At 33.5% G+C, this 14,133-nt stretch overlaps 1 protein-coding gene across 1 annotated transcript; it reads right to left on the reverse strand.

Moving 5' to 3' along the window:
* Nucleotides 1-3,683: 3,683 nt before the first annotated feature.
* LOC112529387 (protein BUD31 homolog 2) lies at nt 3,684-9,755 on the reverse strand. The gene is made up of 4 exons (XM_025140658.1): nt 9,645-9,755; nt 6,650-6,751; nt 6,361-6,548; nt 3,684-4,013 (listed from the first exon to the last, which is right to left on the reverse strand). The coding sequence occupies exons 2-4, from the start codon at nt 6,741-6,743 to the stop codon at nt 3,858-3,860; spliced, it is 438 nt and encodes a 145-aa protein (XP_024996426.1). The 5' UTR covers nt 6,744-6,751; nt 9,645-9,755; the 3' UTR covers nt 3,684-3,857.
* Nucleotides 9,756-14,133: the final 4,378 nt, after the last annotated feature.

Consider the following 14,133-nt stretch of genomic DNA (forward strand, 5'->3'; position numbering starts at 1 on the left):
TATATATATATATATATATATATATATATATATGAGAGCTACATAATTTGTGAGATCCATCAGATTCATTCTAAAACACTAATTTATGATAATAAATGTCATAAATTAATGAGATAATAAAGAAGATAATTATCGTTATTTTTTAAATAAAAATTAATGCATTTTTAAAAATTATATATAACTTTTTCTTTCTCATCTCCTCTCTTTTAACATACAAAGATGCATAATTAAATGTGTACATAACATGAACACATGGTAACATCATATAAATAAGCTTAAGCAATTTTTTTCCTACTATATTCATAATGTATTTATAAGGTTCATAAGTAATAAATTTAGATTTATTTTTATTTATGTAGTTGGTGTTCATAATAAGTTTACAAGTTATATCAGATCTAGATTTAGAGTGGGTTCATATTATGTTCACATACTATAATAATAATTTTAAAAAAATGTTCACAATGTGTTTACCTATTGTGTATATTTAGTTATGTGTGTGCATATATGTTACGGAAGAGAGGGTTTTTTTTAATTTTATATTGGATTTTATTTTTCAACTAATTTTCATAGCTTAAATTGAATCTTACGGATCTCACAAATTGCATGGATCTCAAAAGAAGTTGCATGTGTGTGTATATATATATACACACACACACTATGTTTTTGTCCCTATGCGGTTTGTTGAAAATAGCTATTTTTGTGCTTGGTCTTTTGAAGGTATAATTTTCGTCATTGTGGTTTGCAATTTATTGTTATTTTCATCGATCTGACAAACTCCAATAAACCAACTCTATTAGGTCATAGACAATATTTGGTCTTTTTACATTTTTTATTTGTTTAAATAAGTTTCAAAATACACATATTTTGAACGTATTTGCAACAAGTTAATCCGATCTAACCTGCCCCCTCGTACCCTCCCCTCCCTTCAATGCCCTCGTTCTTCTTTCTCCAGCAATAAAGTGAACCAAAACCCCAATGAAATCGTTCGTGTTAAACCGATTTTTTAATGAATCGTTAAGACGAAAAATGTAGTTTACTTTATCATTAATGGTACAAGTATAATAATAAGATGAAATGCATTATACATTTTTTTTTTCTTATTCAACCTGCGGAAGCTACTTCAAAAGCACCATTTTAATGTTTACGAAACATCTCAAACGAAAAAGTTTAATAAGTAAATAAATAATTTTCTTTTGGCTCATTTGTTTTCAAACAAGCTTTTAAAAGTTAGGAGTTGTTTGTTTTTTTTTAAAGGTGTTGAATTCTGAGGTATTATTTCACTTCTTATTAATATGAGGTGACTTTGAAGTTTTCAATAAGATCGTTTTTTACACTGATAGATGTTTGAATGTGCGTAATTGTGTAATTTATTCTTCAAAATAATATAATGTTGACCATCCTATCAAATTGAAAAAGATTATTTCATATAATACTAATTACTATTTTCATCCATTACTAAAACTAGAAGGGTATTCGTATAAGACAAAAAAATACATCTCGATTTTAATGTTCCGTTTTATTAGTCTTTGTCAATGTTATAACTTATAATACGGTTTTATACGGTTTTGAGAAAACGGTAATGTTTTTATGTAGAACTTATATAAACTTGAAGATCTATAAAAATTTTAAAAAAATATATCGATATTAGTATTAAATTAACTATTTAATTTTTTTTTTTTGTGTAATTTATTTACTTCTATTTTTTTATTATTATAACTTAATTTAGATATAATAACGAAATAATTAATTTTCAGTTTAACAACACAATTTTTTTATAACGATAATAATTAAGTATTCTATTAGAATTCAGTGATTATTTTAATTATATTTTACATTTTTTATATTTAAAATGAAATGTTTATCATATATTTGATTATGTCTATCTACAGTTAATTACATGGATTAAAAAATGAAGCTTTAATAAGTTATACTTACACAAAGTTTACTTGTAATTTAAATTTTAAATAGTATGCATCAATAAGCAGTACTTGGTACATCAAATATGGTTTTTTAAAGTTTGTCGATTTTTAAGAATTTGTCTCAAATGCTTTATAATATAGTATAGATAAATTACCAAAAACCTCCAAAGACAGAACATTCCATTAAACAATTGATCAGTTCAACATTTTCACTAGATTATCACTACAAATTTTTCAGCATATGCAAAAACCAAACCACAACTCAAATAGTGATAATAAAAGGTGGCTAATTTTGATAAAAACATTTCTAACAAAAAAATATTTTAATTAACCTGAATATCCAACCCGCTATGCGAGCCGACTAATGACAGGACGACCACCTGCTTTTGCGAGTAGACCGGAGTCATTGCATTTGAACCTCCATGGCTACAAGAGAATTTTTATTCCTTATTGGATTTGAACCTGGAACCTTCAGGTACTTTTGACCTTTAACAAAAGACAATTAACACTTTCTGAATAGAGAGGGTTGATGAATCTCAAAAACAATTTGTAAGACGTAAAGAACAAAGATTCAAAGAAGAAAATTGAACGGATGGTTTTTTTTTCTTCATAATCGTGGGTGTCTGTGGCAACTTTCTCGCCTAATCCCATTGGGCCTTGAAGTGATGACTTATAAGTCAAGCAAACCTCCCAGACTCCAACCGGTGACCACCGGGAAACACACCCAATATCTTATCGGTTGAGCTGACCCTAACAAACTTGTGGAGCAACAATTAGTTGAAGACAAAAGAATTATGATGAGTGTGCAAGAAGTCAAGAATGAGCATCTGCATACAACAAGCATATAAGGTGGCTTTCTTCCCACCTCCAGACAAACCTCAATATTCTTTCTTTTATAATCATCAATCCAGATAAAAAAATACCCAAATCACCAACTTACTATTTATAGCATTAGTCCTTTGTGATTCATCTCTCAGCTTCTACTACTCTTTATCTTCTGTTCTCAAAGATATGTGAATCAAAGAATGAAGTTAAGGAAATGCATGGGCGCACCAAGAAGATTACTCAGAAGGGCAAGAGAGGTATATATCGAAAGAATGGTCATTCTTGATGAAAAAGTTGGTCCGATAATCAATATGAGCGGCTTCCCACCATCAGCTCCACCGCCACACAACTTTGGAGCAAATTATTGGACTATTAATCAGAGTCATTGTACTCATAAGCATCCAGTCCTACTTAGAACATCCTCCGAAAGGATTCCTACCATTACTGGTAAAGAATTTGACGTTGAGGAGGTCCAGCAATGTTATAGTTCATTGGGGTTGGGAAGGATGGGTACTATTCAGGAAGACAAGTGGTATGAGTTTGATGAAGAAATCAACATCAGAATTGATTTATATATCTCCAAAAGCAGAAGCCAAGCAATCGGCAGAAGAGGTGTTGGTGGATACTACTAGAAGTCGAGAACTTCTCAGAATCTCTGATCTAATGTGTTCACCAAAGAGGTGTTTCTATTGCTAATCACCCTATAGCAGGCATATAGGCATATGTATAAAGGCAATATCAGAGTTAAGATGGCATTTGAGAAGCATCAACATTTTAATTTTGTTATATACCATATACCAGTTTTGGTTTTAAATCACCAAATGTATTGATTGCTTCCTTTTTGTGTCCATTTTCTCTTGTTTCTCTCTGTGTTTTTCCTTCACTTCTAGTTTCATAAACCATAGGGACCCTATTTCAGTAATAATTCACCGGCACATGAGCATATATGACATGACCATTTTATACCAAACATTAGCCCGTAAAACATGGTTAACAATGCTCAAACAAGTGATATGGTTCAATTATGTTTGACGATAATACATATGATGATGGCAACTACCAAAACATGAGAGCATCAGCAGTACCTATAGATGGTTGGTGCAAGATAAGCGGTCAATCTCCACTTGCACAGCCCTTGCAACCACAATGCACACATTCTATAACCTTTTCCTCCCGTAGGTGCTTGGGGACTCGACAAACACATGTTGTCTGGAAGTTGTGATCACGTGGTTGAATGCATCTTAAACAGCAAAGTCGTTCATAGCCAGGCTGAAATTCAAAAGCAGATCATGAGAATGCTTTATATAACAATTGTTTTCAACACACGCACCTAGAGAGTTCATAACAAGGTCGAATTACAAAAAGTCCCAACTAACATCATTAGAGCATCTCCAACAGATTCTTCAAAATGGAGAAGTACAAAGTCAAAATCTCCAAAAAGATTTTCATCTCCAACAGATTCTCTATTTTGGATATTACACAATTAATTATATTATTAAAATATCCAATACAACTCATAAAATATTATTTCTCTCTCCTAAATATTTAATTTCTAGGGATCTCATTGGTAGAATGAATAAAAAATCATCTCATAAGTAATCATTTTTGGAGAAATCTGAGAATCTGTTGGAGATGCTCTTATTATTCATCATCTGTATCCCAAGCTGAAAGCAACCTTCTGGCCCAAGTAACCTCCAAACAACTAAGCCATGGAAGGAAGTTAATGGCAACCCATAACCAACGACTTAAAAGAGGATGAGATTTCACTCTATACCAATGTGAGGTGGAATGTTATAAAATCCCCCACATAAATTTTTGATGTGCTCATCATGCCTGGATGGAATACAGAACAAATGCAAGAATTCAACCCACTACACCTCAAGGCGCTAGCATACTTTTGTAACTCTATATAATCCCCAAACAACTAAAATCATGGTGGAAAGTTAGTGGTATTCCATAACCAATTCACACTGCTACAGATGTGGGCCGGATATTACATCATCTTTAATTGCCAATGAAAAAACAAACTCTTTGCAAATAAAACTTTATAAAAAGATCAATAGAAAAAAGGGGGTATCGCCACCCTCTAAAGTGCCCCCACCGCACTGGTCCAACAGCCATCATGGTAAAGGTAAATTGCGTGTGCATCCCAAACGGCAGAGGGTGGTGTCTGGGCTCGAACCCGAGACCTCACACATCAGGATTACACCCACACCTCTATCGCTAGGACAGATTATGACTTTAGTTTCACAGCTAAGCAAGTTAAAAGAAGGGTTGAACTACAAAATCCCCATCCAGAACTTCTCTGATGTGGTTTATGCAAAAGGGAAAAAAATGAAAGCAAACAATCAAGCAATTAAAGATGATTGTCTATTGTCACTTGCCATGAATTTTACCTGAACGCACAAATTCTGCTCCCACTGTCCAATACTAGTTGTAAAGCATTCCCATCCAAGAATATTAAGGCTATATTTGGCAAACTAGCTGATATCCAAGAATATTATGGCTATGAATTGGCAAGCTAGCCGGTAGCTGCTAAGCTAGCCGGTAGCTGCTAAGCTAGCTGATGAACAAATCATGTTTGACAAAACTAGCTGAGGAGAATGTAAAATGACCAAAAAGGATATCTTGAAAAATTAATCAGTTATAATATTTCAGAATATAATTGAAACAAATCTCTAATAATATAATATATTGTCTAATACAAACAAGATGGTAAAAAATTAAAAAATATAATATATTGATTAAAAGAATTTCAAATTCATTATTCTAATTATCAATATTTGAATTTGATAAAACAAATTTTAGAAAAAAAATCTATTATTTGTGATTTTAAATAACAATTGCATATAATATTAATAAAAATAAAAATGGTCTACCTCACATATCCTAATTAATAAATTAATATTTTTTCAAAAAATATATTTAATAATTAAATTAAATATTTTATTCTAAATTATTTAACACATTTTATTCTGGAAGAAACAAAATAAGTATAATTTTAATTTTTATGTTACATAACCATTATTAAAATTGTTATATTTGCGTTTTGACAACTAAATATATTTAATAATAATTAAAAAAATAATAATATGAAAATAATTGATATGATTAATGATTATTATCAATAATTAATAAATAATATTAATGTATAATGTATAATTTTAACTAATTTTCAATTTATATTAATTAATAATTGATATTTACTAATATTAGTAATATTCAAATTTTATTGATATTTATATATAATTAATATTAATGAGTGTTATAATTGGAAAAAGTGACAATAAGCTACCAGTTTCAATAAGCTAGCATATGTGCTTCCAACATGTACCCAGAAAATAAGCTAGCTTATTTTTGCCAAACAATACCCAAGTAATTATGACACATTGCTTTTTAAAACACCAATCTGTTTTCCTTTTGGAAATATAAATCAATGATTACAATTATTTGATCAACCCATCCTCATCATTTCACACTTCCTTCTGGTTTATCAATGCTAATGAGAAGGCTAAGGTAGTCAAATCCAGTATGCTCAAACAGTTGTCAAAGTAGTTAAATCATTTCAAACAGTATGCTCAAGCTATTTACAGTAAAATTGGACGAGGTGGCTCACCTTCTTCCACTTGGCAATGATATTACGGTCAGCATATCCTTGATCCAAGCAAAACTCATACAATTCCTTTGAAATTTCTCTCCTACGATGGTAAAGGTCAAAGATGTAGCGACTCTTCTGGTGTGCAATTTTGAAAATAGGCCACAGGGTCTCACATTTTCTCTTCCCATCATGTGGATCATTCTCAGCTATGTCCCGTTAGTACAACAATCAAAATAACAATCAGCAAAATAGAAAATAAAAAGACGGAATTAAAAGAGGAGCTTTAAGATTACAGAAGCAGCCAAACCTTCCCTCATCTTTCCCTGTAATTCACGAAGAGTTGGTTCTATGAGTTCCCATCCTTCTGGGTATTTAACACGATTTGTCTTCACCTTAGGCATTCTTCCGACTGCAATGACTAAGCCAAGTAAGATAAATGAAAGAAAATTTATAAGACCTAAATAAAGCAACAGAGGTGACCACCTAATGTAGGCTACTTGAAAACTACCGTGTGATCTCACTTTACAAAAATAAAAAATATTGATCAATATATGAATGCATAAATGTGGAGAAGTGCATACTTGTTTCATGGAGTGATCTTATATCAATGAATAGGAAGAAGAAAAAAACGGAATGCTAATTAAAAGAATTTAGAGAACTATCTGAAAAAAAATAACAAGCATCCCAAACAGCTCATCAGATAGCTGAGGAAAGCAGTGAATATACTTCCACTATCAGAGTAGGAATGCTTTTATGATATCAGTGCTAAGCTAACTAACCACTACAAACATGGAGGCAAATCACAATTATCTTCCTTAAACTTGCTAAATACTGGAAAAGACATTCAAATATCATATGCCTGAATCAACTAGAATGACAAACTCCTCAAATAGGTGCGGATATATGCTTTTCTAGAGATAAGATGAACATAGTTCTTTCCCTATTTCCTGTGGGATAATCCTAATTGAGATCTTCACTTCTTCCCAGCTTCCATGATGTTTAAGTTAGTCTTCAATGAACTATCATACAACTTACATTTGACTTTTGCATAGAGAGAAGTTAATGTTATTCCGGATAGAGAATGGGATGGTAATTGGTAAGGCATACAAACATAATGCATGAAAGACAGGTAATGAGCATGCAGAATAATTAGGGAGCCTAGTACAAAAAATAGCCAATATGGTAACAGGTCCAACTGGGCAACTACTTTGCTCATGTCAAGAACACTATGGAGGGTCTTAGGCGTATAACTCATATTCATAAAGAAAATGAAGCTATTACAGTATCACAAGCCATCAATGAAAAAATAACCTTACTCCCTCCATCCCAAAGTGAAGTCCATATGTGACTTCAAAGTTTTAACCAGCAAAGGTGGCCCTTTTATTGCTAAGACTGATATAACTGATTTGGATCAAGCAAAGTGATGAATGACTCAATTGAACCATCATATCCTAGTTAAAAAAAAAAAAAAAAATTGAAGTTACAAAACTAAATTGTTGTTTGTTTATGGCTAAAATGTGCTTAACTGTCCAAGCGACTTAGGGCCTGTTTGGAAAGAGCTTAATGGGCTGAATGAGGCTTATAGCTTATTCAGTAAGCCACCATCTCCGTTCCTCCGACACCACAATGAAGGAGACACCAGCACCACCACCAACATAGGTTCAACAAAACCATCTCATCTCTTCTTACCCTTTCTGCTCGCTGGTAAAACTCACTCTCTGGGATGCGAAAATCTTCAAATCTTCCTTGGATTCATTTTTATATGGTTGACATGTTCAAATATATGATGGAGTGAAGAATGCACATAAGGTGTTTGATAAAATGAGTGAGAAAATGAGTTATAAAAATGCACCCAAGGTTTTTGCTGGGATTTAATAAATTGATGAATACAAGTGAATTCGATGGGTTCACTTATAATGATTTATTGTTGGGGTTTAATAGATTGGTTCACTTATAATTGATTTTGAACTTATAATCATTTTATTGATATCCCTTGACCATGGTGTTGATATAAGTATAGATGATAGAAAGGGGCCGCCTGGTGATGTTATGTCTCAGGAAAGATTGCTGCAATGTGGGGGATTAGCTTCTGTTGAAAAGCTTGTAAACTAATGTTGACACGGATGGTGCAGGCCTACTGGGCGTGTACTAGCAACCTAGCAGGAGACATGAAATTGACTTTATATGGGGATGGTTTGGATCAAAGTGTGATGGTTAATGTAAGCATTTATAAATGTATCTAAAATGTGATAATACCATGGAATTTGCATTTTTTTTGGTTAAATCATGTTGTAAAATTGATGTTCTTGTTTATCATTCAGAATTTGCAATCAGCACATTTATTTTGATCAGTGTGAGGGTAAAATAGTCATTTTTCTGTCATTTAGACCATTTATTGAGCACAACAAATGAACAACTATTTAGCCTAATCTATTCAGATAACTTAATTCATATAGACAGCTTAATCCATACATGCCTTAATAAAAAAACAACCAAACAGCTCCTTATTCGCTTAGCCATATAAGCCACTAGGACTCCAATTTCCCATTCAGCCCAGACTTTGTTCAATTATACCCTTTGATCAAGAGACATACACATCCAATATCAAAACATAACGTTCAACAAACAACAATTGATCATTTACCGCTTTCTCTAACCGGAAACCTGTATCAGGACAGGCCTTAATGGAGAAAAAGAAGCATACCCTAAAGCATCAAGTGGAACTTTCTAAAACAAAGGTGCGCTCCATTAGAAGGGGGTGATGGTATTTATAAACAGGAAAGCCTGAAGTCATGTTTCTAGAGTATTAGGGCACTGACACTCAATGAAGCTAAGTGACTCTTGTGGGCCAAGAATTGCAAACCCAGGATCGAATTACTCAAGCATGGTGTTGAGATGAAACGAGAATCGCAGCTGTAGTGACATTTCAAAAAAAAGATCTATGAAATTTCCATCATAATTCATGATATAAATTAAATGACATTCCTGAATCCTCTAATCCTAACCATAATTTACAATTTTACTTTAGACTCACCATGAAACACAGTGTCACAACGTCAAATTCTTAACCTATGATTACGAATCTAGTGAACTAGGGCTCGAAAATAAGGTCTTAAGAAATCAAATACAGAGATTCAGAATTCATCTGTTAAACTAACCCCTAAAAGCGAAAAACAAAATAAAATAAAATTTGGAAAATTAATTTCACGATTTCAATGTTCGAAGCAAGGAAAAATTAACAAGTTCTAGATGATTGAGATCGAGAGTTTACGATAGGGAGTGAGAAAGAGATCAAGAATCACCTGCTAATGGAAGAGTTGCAAAGTCGGTCAGCGGCGGAGTAGAAACTGTTTCTGGTGAAGGTGGCGCCGGAGATAGAGTCGTGATGATTCCTCCAAAGCTGAACGACAAGGATTCTGTGCAGGGATGAAAGGGTTTATTCTGAACGACAAGGATTCACTGAGTTACAGAACCAGTCCCTCAACTATTCACTAATATTCAATTTTTTGCCTTAAAATAAATGTGTTACATCTTTAGTCCTTACATATAACCCAACACTTATTGGTAAGTGTTTACCGAGTAAGAGTTAAAAATTGTTTGTTTTTAAAAAAAACACCTCTTAATATCCTCTTAAGTCTGATCCATTTAGATGTTTGCCTTTTCAAATTGTTTGATTTTTTTTTCAAAATAAAAGCTGAAAAGCTCTGACTTTCATCTGAAACTATAACCAATAACCTAACCCTTATTAGGGGCCGTTTACCAATTTTTTTGGTTAAGTGCTGATTCGGGTAAGAGGTCTGACTGTGGTAAAAGGTCAGATTAGAGTAAGTACAGATTGTATTTTCTTGTTTACCAAACACTTTGTATTAAGTGTCGATTGAGTAAAAAAGACCATTATATCCCTCTTTTTGGAATAAGGGGCTGTTTGTTTACGTCTGAATGATACCATTAAGACTTTAAGATCTGATTCGGTCAGACATTTTCTTGTTTGGATRGGTTTTTAAAAAGGTCTGAATGAAAACTTTACATCTGATTCGCTCCTTCACCCTCTAGCCCTCCATACGATTCAGATGTCATATTTTTCCAGGTTTACCCTCCCTTTTTTCTCTAATCGTCGTTCTATTCTTCTTCATCAGTCCATATGACGCTTGTTCTTCTTCATCTGTAGGAATCGCCAGCAACCCTCGTCGTTCTCTTCTTCTTCATCAGTCACCAGTCTCGCTTGGTCACAAACAGCCCCTATAGCTGTGTTTGGCCCTGTTTTTCAACAGATTTTTGGCCACTGTGTTTGGCCCTGTTTTTTACATTCAAATAGTAGCCAAAGCAAAGGGTTTATACATGATCGTTGAAAACAAAAGGGAGAAGAAATAGATTCAACAAAAGGGAGAAGAAAAAGAAAACCTCATGAGTTCTAAATAGAAAAAGCATTTTAACAAACCTGCAGATGCTTCTTCTAGGTTGATGGAGAAACCACTTTTGAGATGACAATTTGGAGTTAAAACAATCCATGGTTTTATGTATTCCCTCCCACGGTTTTGGTACAATTTAAGTAATATTATAATATTGATGACATTGGAGGTGGGGTGCTTGGAATGAACTTCACATTTACCAAAAACAAGAGGTTGGGTATTAAAATTATATGGTGGATAAAGAATGTGTATTTATTTTTTTGTTGGGTATAAGAATTATATGGTGGACCATTAATTATTTTTTATTTTTTATTTAGAAATTTCTTTCAGAATTGTTGTTAAACGTTAATTTTTATTAAACATAAGACTGAGGGTAAAATGGTAATTTTATGTCATTCAGACAGTTGATTCAGAACAGTTTCCAAACAACCTTTTTCTATCTGACACTAAATCATACAGAGTCTCTTAATCATTCTGACCACTTAATCATACTGCACTAAACCATTCAGCAACTGCCAAACAGCCCCTAAGTATTAATTGAAAATTATTGTATTATTTAAGCCCAATTATATTTGGATAAGATTAAAAAAACACAAGCCCATATCAACCCAAATACATTTAAGCCCAACTATATTTGATCTATATCTATCTCCACTCAAAAACCTATTTCTCTTTACCCAAAACCCTAGTTCCCTTATTCTCTCTGCCACCTCTAGATCGGCCGTCGTCGCCGCCCTCCCGTCACCCTCCAACACCTTGAACCGGACATGGCCACCGATGGTGTCGGCGTTCATCTTCCCCACCTATTTCTCTTTGGCCAAAACCCTAGTTCCCCTAATACTCTATGCCATCCCCAATCGTCCGCCGCTCGCCCTCCCATCACCGTCCAACCCCTTGAATCGGACATGGTCACCGATGGTGTCGGCGTTCCTCTTCCCCACATATTTCTCTTTGTCCAAAACCACTGATTCTCTCTGCCACCCTCGACCGGCCGCCGCTCGCCCTCCCGTCACCGTCCAACACCTTTTGAATCGGACATGACCCACCTGTTTGTATGAAGAAAGACGCATCAATTTAGGGTTTTAGATGAAGAGGGTAGATAAGGAATACATCCCTCTTACCATGGTAAGATTCATATTTTTTTGTTTGCCGACTCCGGTAAGAGGACGGTCAGAGATAGGAAATCTAATTGTTGATTTTGCTGTTAGGTAAACACTTTTACCTCTTACCCGGGTAAGAGGTGGTAAGAGATTAGTAAACAGGGCCTTAGTCTCTTATTTATATAAACAATCTCGTCTTTAGATCTCGCCTCTCAAGCCTATCAATCTCAAGCTTGTAGGTCTCTCAAGCCCTATAAGTCTCCAGGTTTCTAAACCCAAATCAATCTCTACCTGTAGGTCTCCAGGTTTCTAAACCCAAATCAATCTCTACCTGTAGGTCTCCAGGTTTCTANCAAATCAATCTCTACCTGTAGGTCTCCAGGTTTCTAAACCCAAATCAATCTCTACCTGTAGGTCTCCAGGTTTCTAAACCCAAATCAATCTCTACTTGTCGATCTCTCAAGGTATGTCGATTCCAAACTGGGTTTGTCGTCATACATATATGGTACATTCGGTAAAGTTGCTTGTCTTTGTGCTTGATTTTTGAAAAATTAGACTGTATAAAAATCTTCTATTTCCCATTTGAAAACAAAGAGTATATAAAATCTTCAACATAAAGTATAAGAACCTACAGCAGCTCCCATCAGAAAGTAGATCACATATGCTTAGTAGCTCATCAAATCTTGTATGGAGCACTTCTCCGACTCCGAGCCATATTCTTGTTTGAAATAGCTTATGTTACACTTTGTATTATATACCCAGAAGCTAGAAAGTACATGACACTAGTTCACATGAACATTTTTCGTTACTAAATTATGTACTTATATCTTGTGCATCTTCTGCCTCTTTTCCTAGTTTCCAACTTGTATAACTCTTGTAAACCTTAAAGAATGTATTTTGAACAATAGTTTTGAGTTTTTTTGTCAGTCGTTTATTGCCTTGTTCATATTAAATTAGGTTATTCCATATATGCAGCTTAATGACCCCACATAACCATTTGTCACTCAATATGACATCTATAGTATATGCATCACGTTTGGCCTGTTAATCCGAGTGACCCTAAATGGGGGAAATTAAACTCAAATGATATGTATAACTATCCTAGACCTTATCAACATACGATCAATTGGATTTCAGTTGGAAACCTAAGAATCTAATAACAAAAAAGGATGATTTGAGAGGAAAGTGAGGTGTTGAGAAATTCTTCACTTTGTCTTTCATGGCTTATGCTAGTTTCCCAATTCTCATGAACTTGTTTGTTAAGTCTATTCCAAAGGGGGCTTCTTCTTTAGGTCAAGAAGAATGATGCTTTCAGTTTTATAACTTCATTACAAACTATAACTACATGGTTTGCTTATCCTTTTGTAAGCATCTCTAACTTTGAATGTCTTTTTCCTTCTTTGATAAAACTGAAAAAGAAACATTTATAATAGAGTAGATTCATTTCAACTAGGAAAGTTTAGTTCCAAAGCCACATGGCATCGCATCGTAATGTTAGATATTAATTTGGAGATTTTCATTGTCGACGAGCAATGAACTAGTATGAAAAGTTGAATCATTCTCATGCAAAACTTAGAAATGTTATTGAACGTGTGTTATGGTGTCCTGAAAAGCACTTTTTCCAATATTTAAAAGAATTGCACCATTTTCACTTTGAGGTTTAAAGTGATGTTGTTATTGCATGTTTTGTGGTTCGCAACTTCATACAAATGGTAGGTTTAAGTGATGAGTTATTTTCTGAATATGATCAAACCAATAAGCAAGGAGATAATGGCAAGGATGAGGCTGAAGAGGTTCAATCGCATGGAGTAGCGCTGACCAAACATATATAATGAAGAAATTGTGGCGCAATTAATGCAAAATAGAGATTGATTTTTAGTTGTTATGACACTTTGTTCATGTTTTCTATTGTGTTTGAATGAATTGATGTATTTTAGTTAAACTTTTGAACGTGTTAAAAATAGATGGTAGTATGTTGTTAAATGTGTTAAAAATGGATGGTAATGTAATTTAATAAAATGAATTGATGGTTTTATAAACTCAACAATATAACTTTTATAAGGATAAAATAGACAATTATACATATTCAAACGTTTGGTAGTGTACAAAAACAATCTGTCTAATTGATTCAAATTTCAGACTTCAGCACCACCTCTTATCAACCAGAAGTGAAATAAGACTTTAAATTTCAGCACATCTTAAAAAAATAAAAGTAACCTTACTATTATAACTTATCTTAACAGATAAGATTGTTGGTAAATACTATAATTTCTGACAAAATC

The sequence above is a fragment of the Cynara cardunculus genome (genome assembly GCF_001531365.2).
Source record: "Cynara cardunculus var. scolymus isolate 2C chromosome LG 1, CcrdV1, whole genome shotgun sequence".
Classification (NCBI taxonomy): Eukaryota; Viridiplantae; Streptophyta; class Magnoliopsida; order Asterales; family Asteraceae; genus Cynara; species Cynara cardunculus.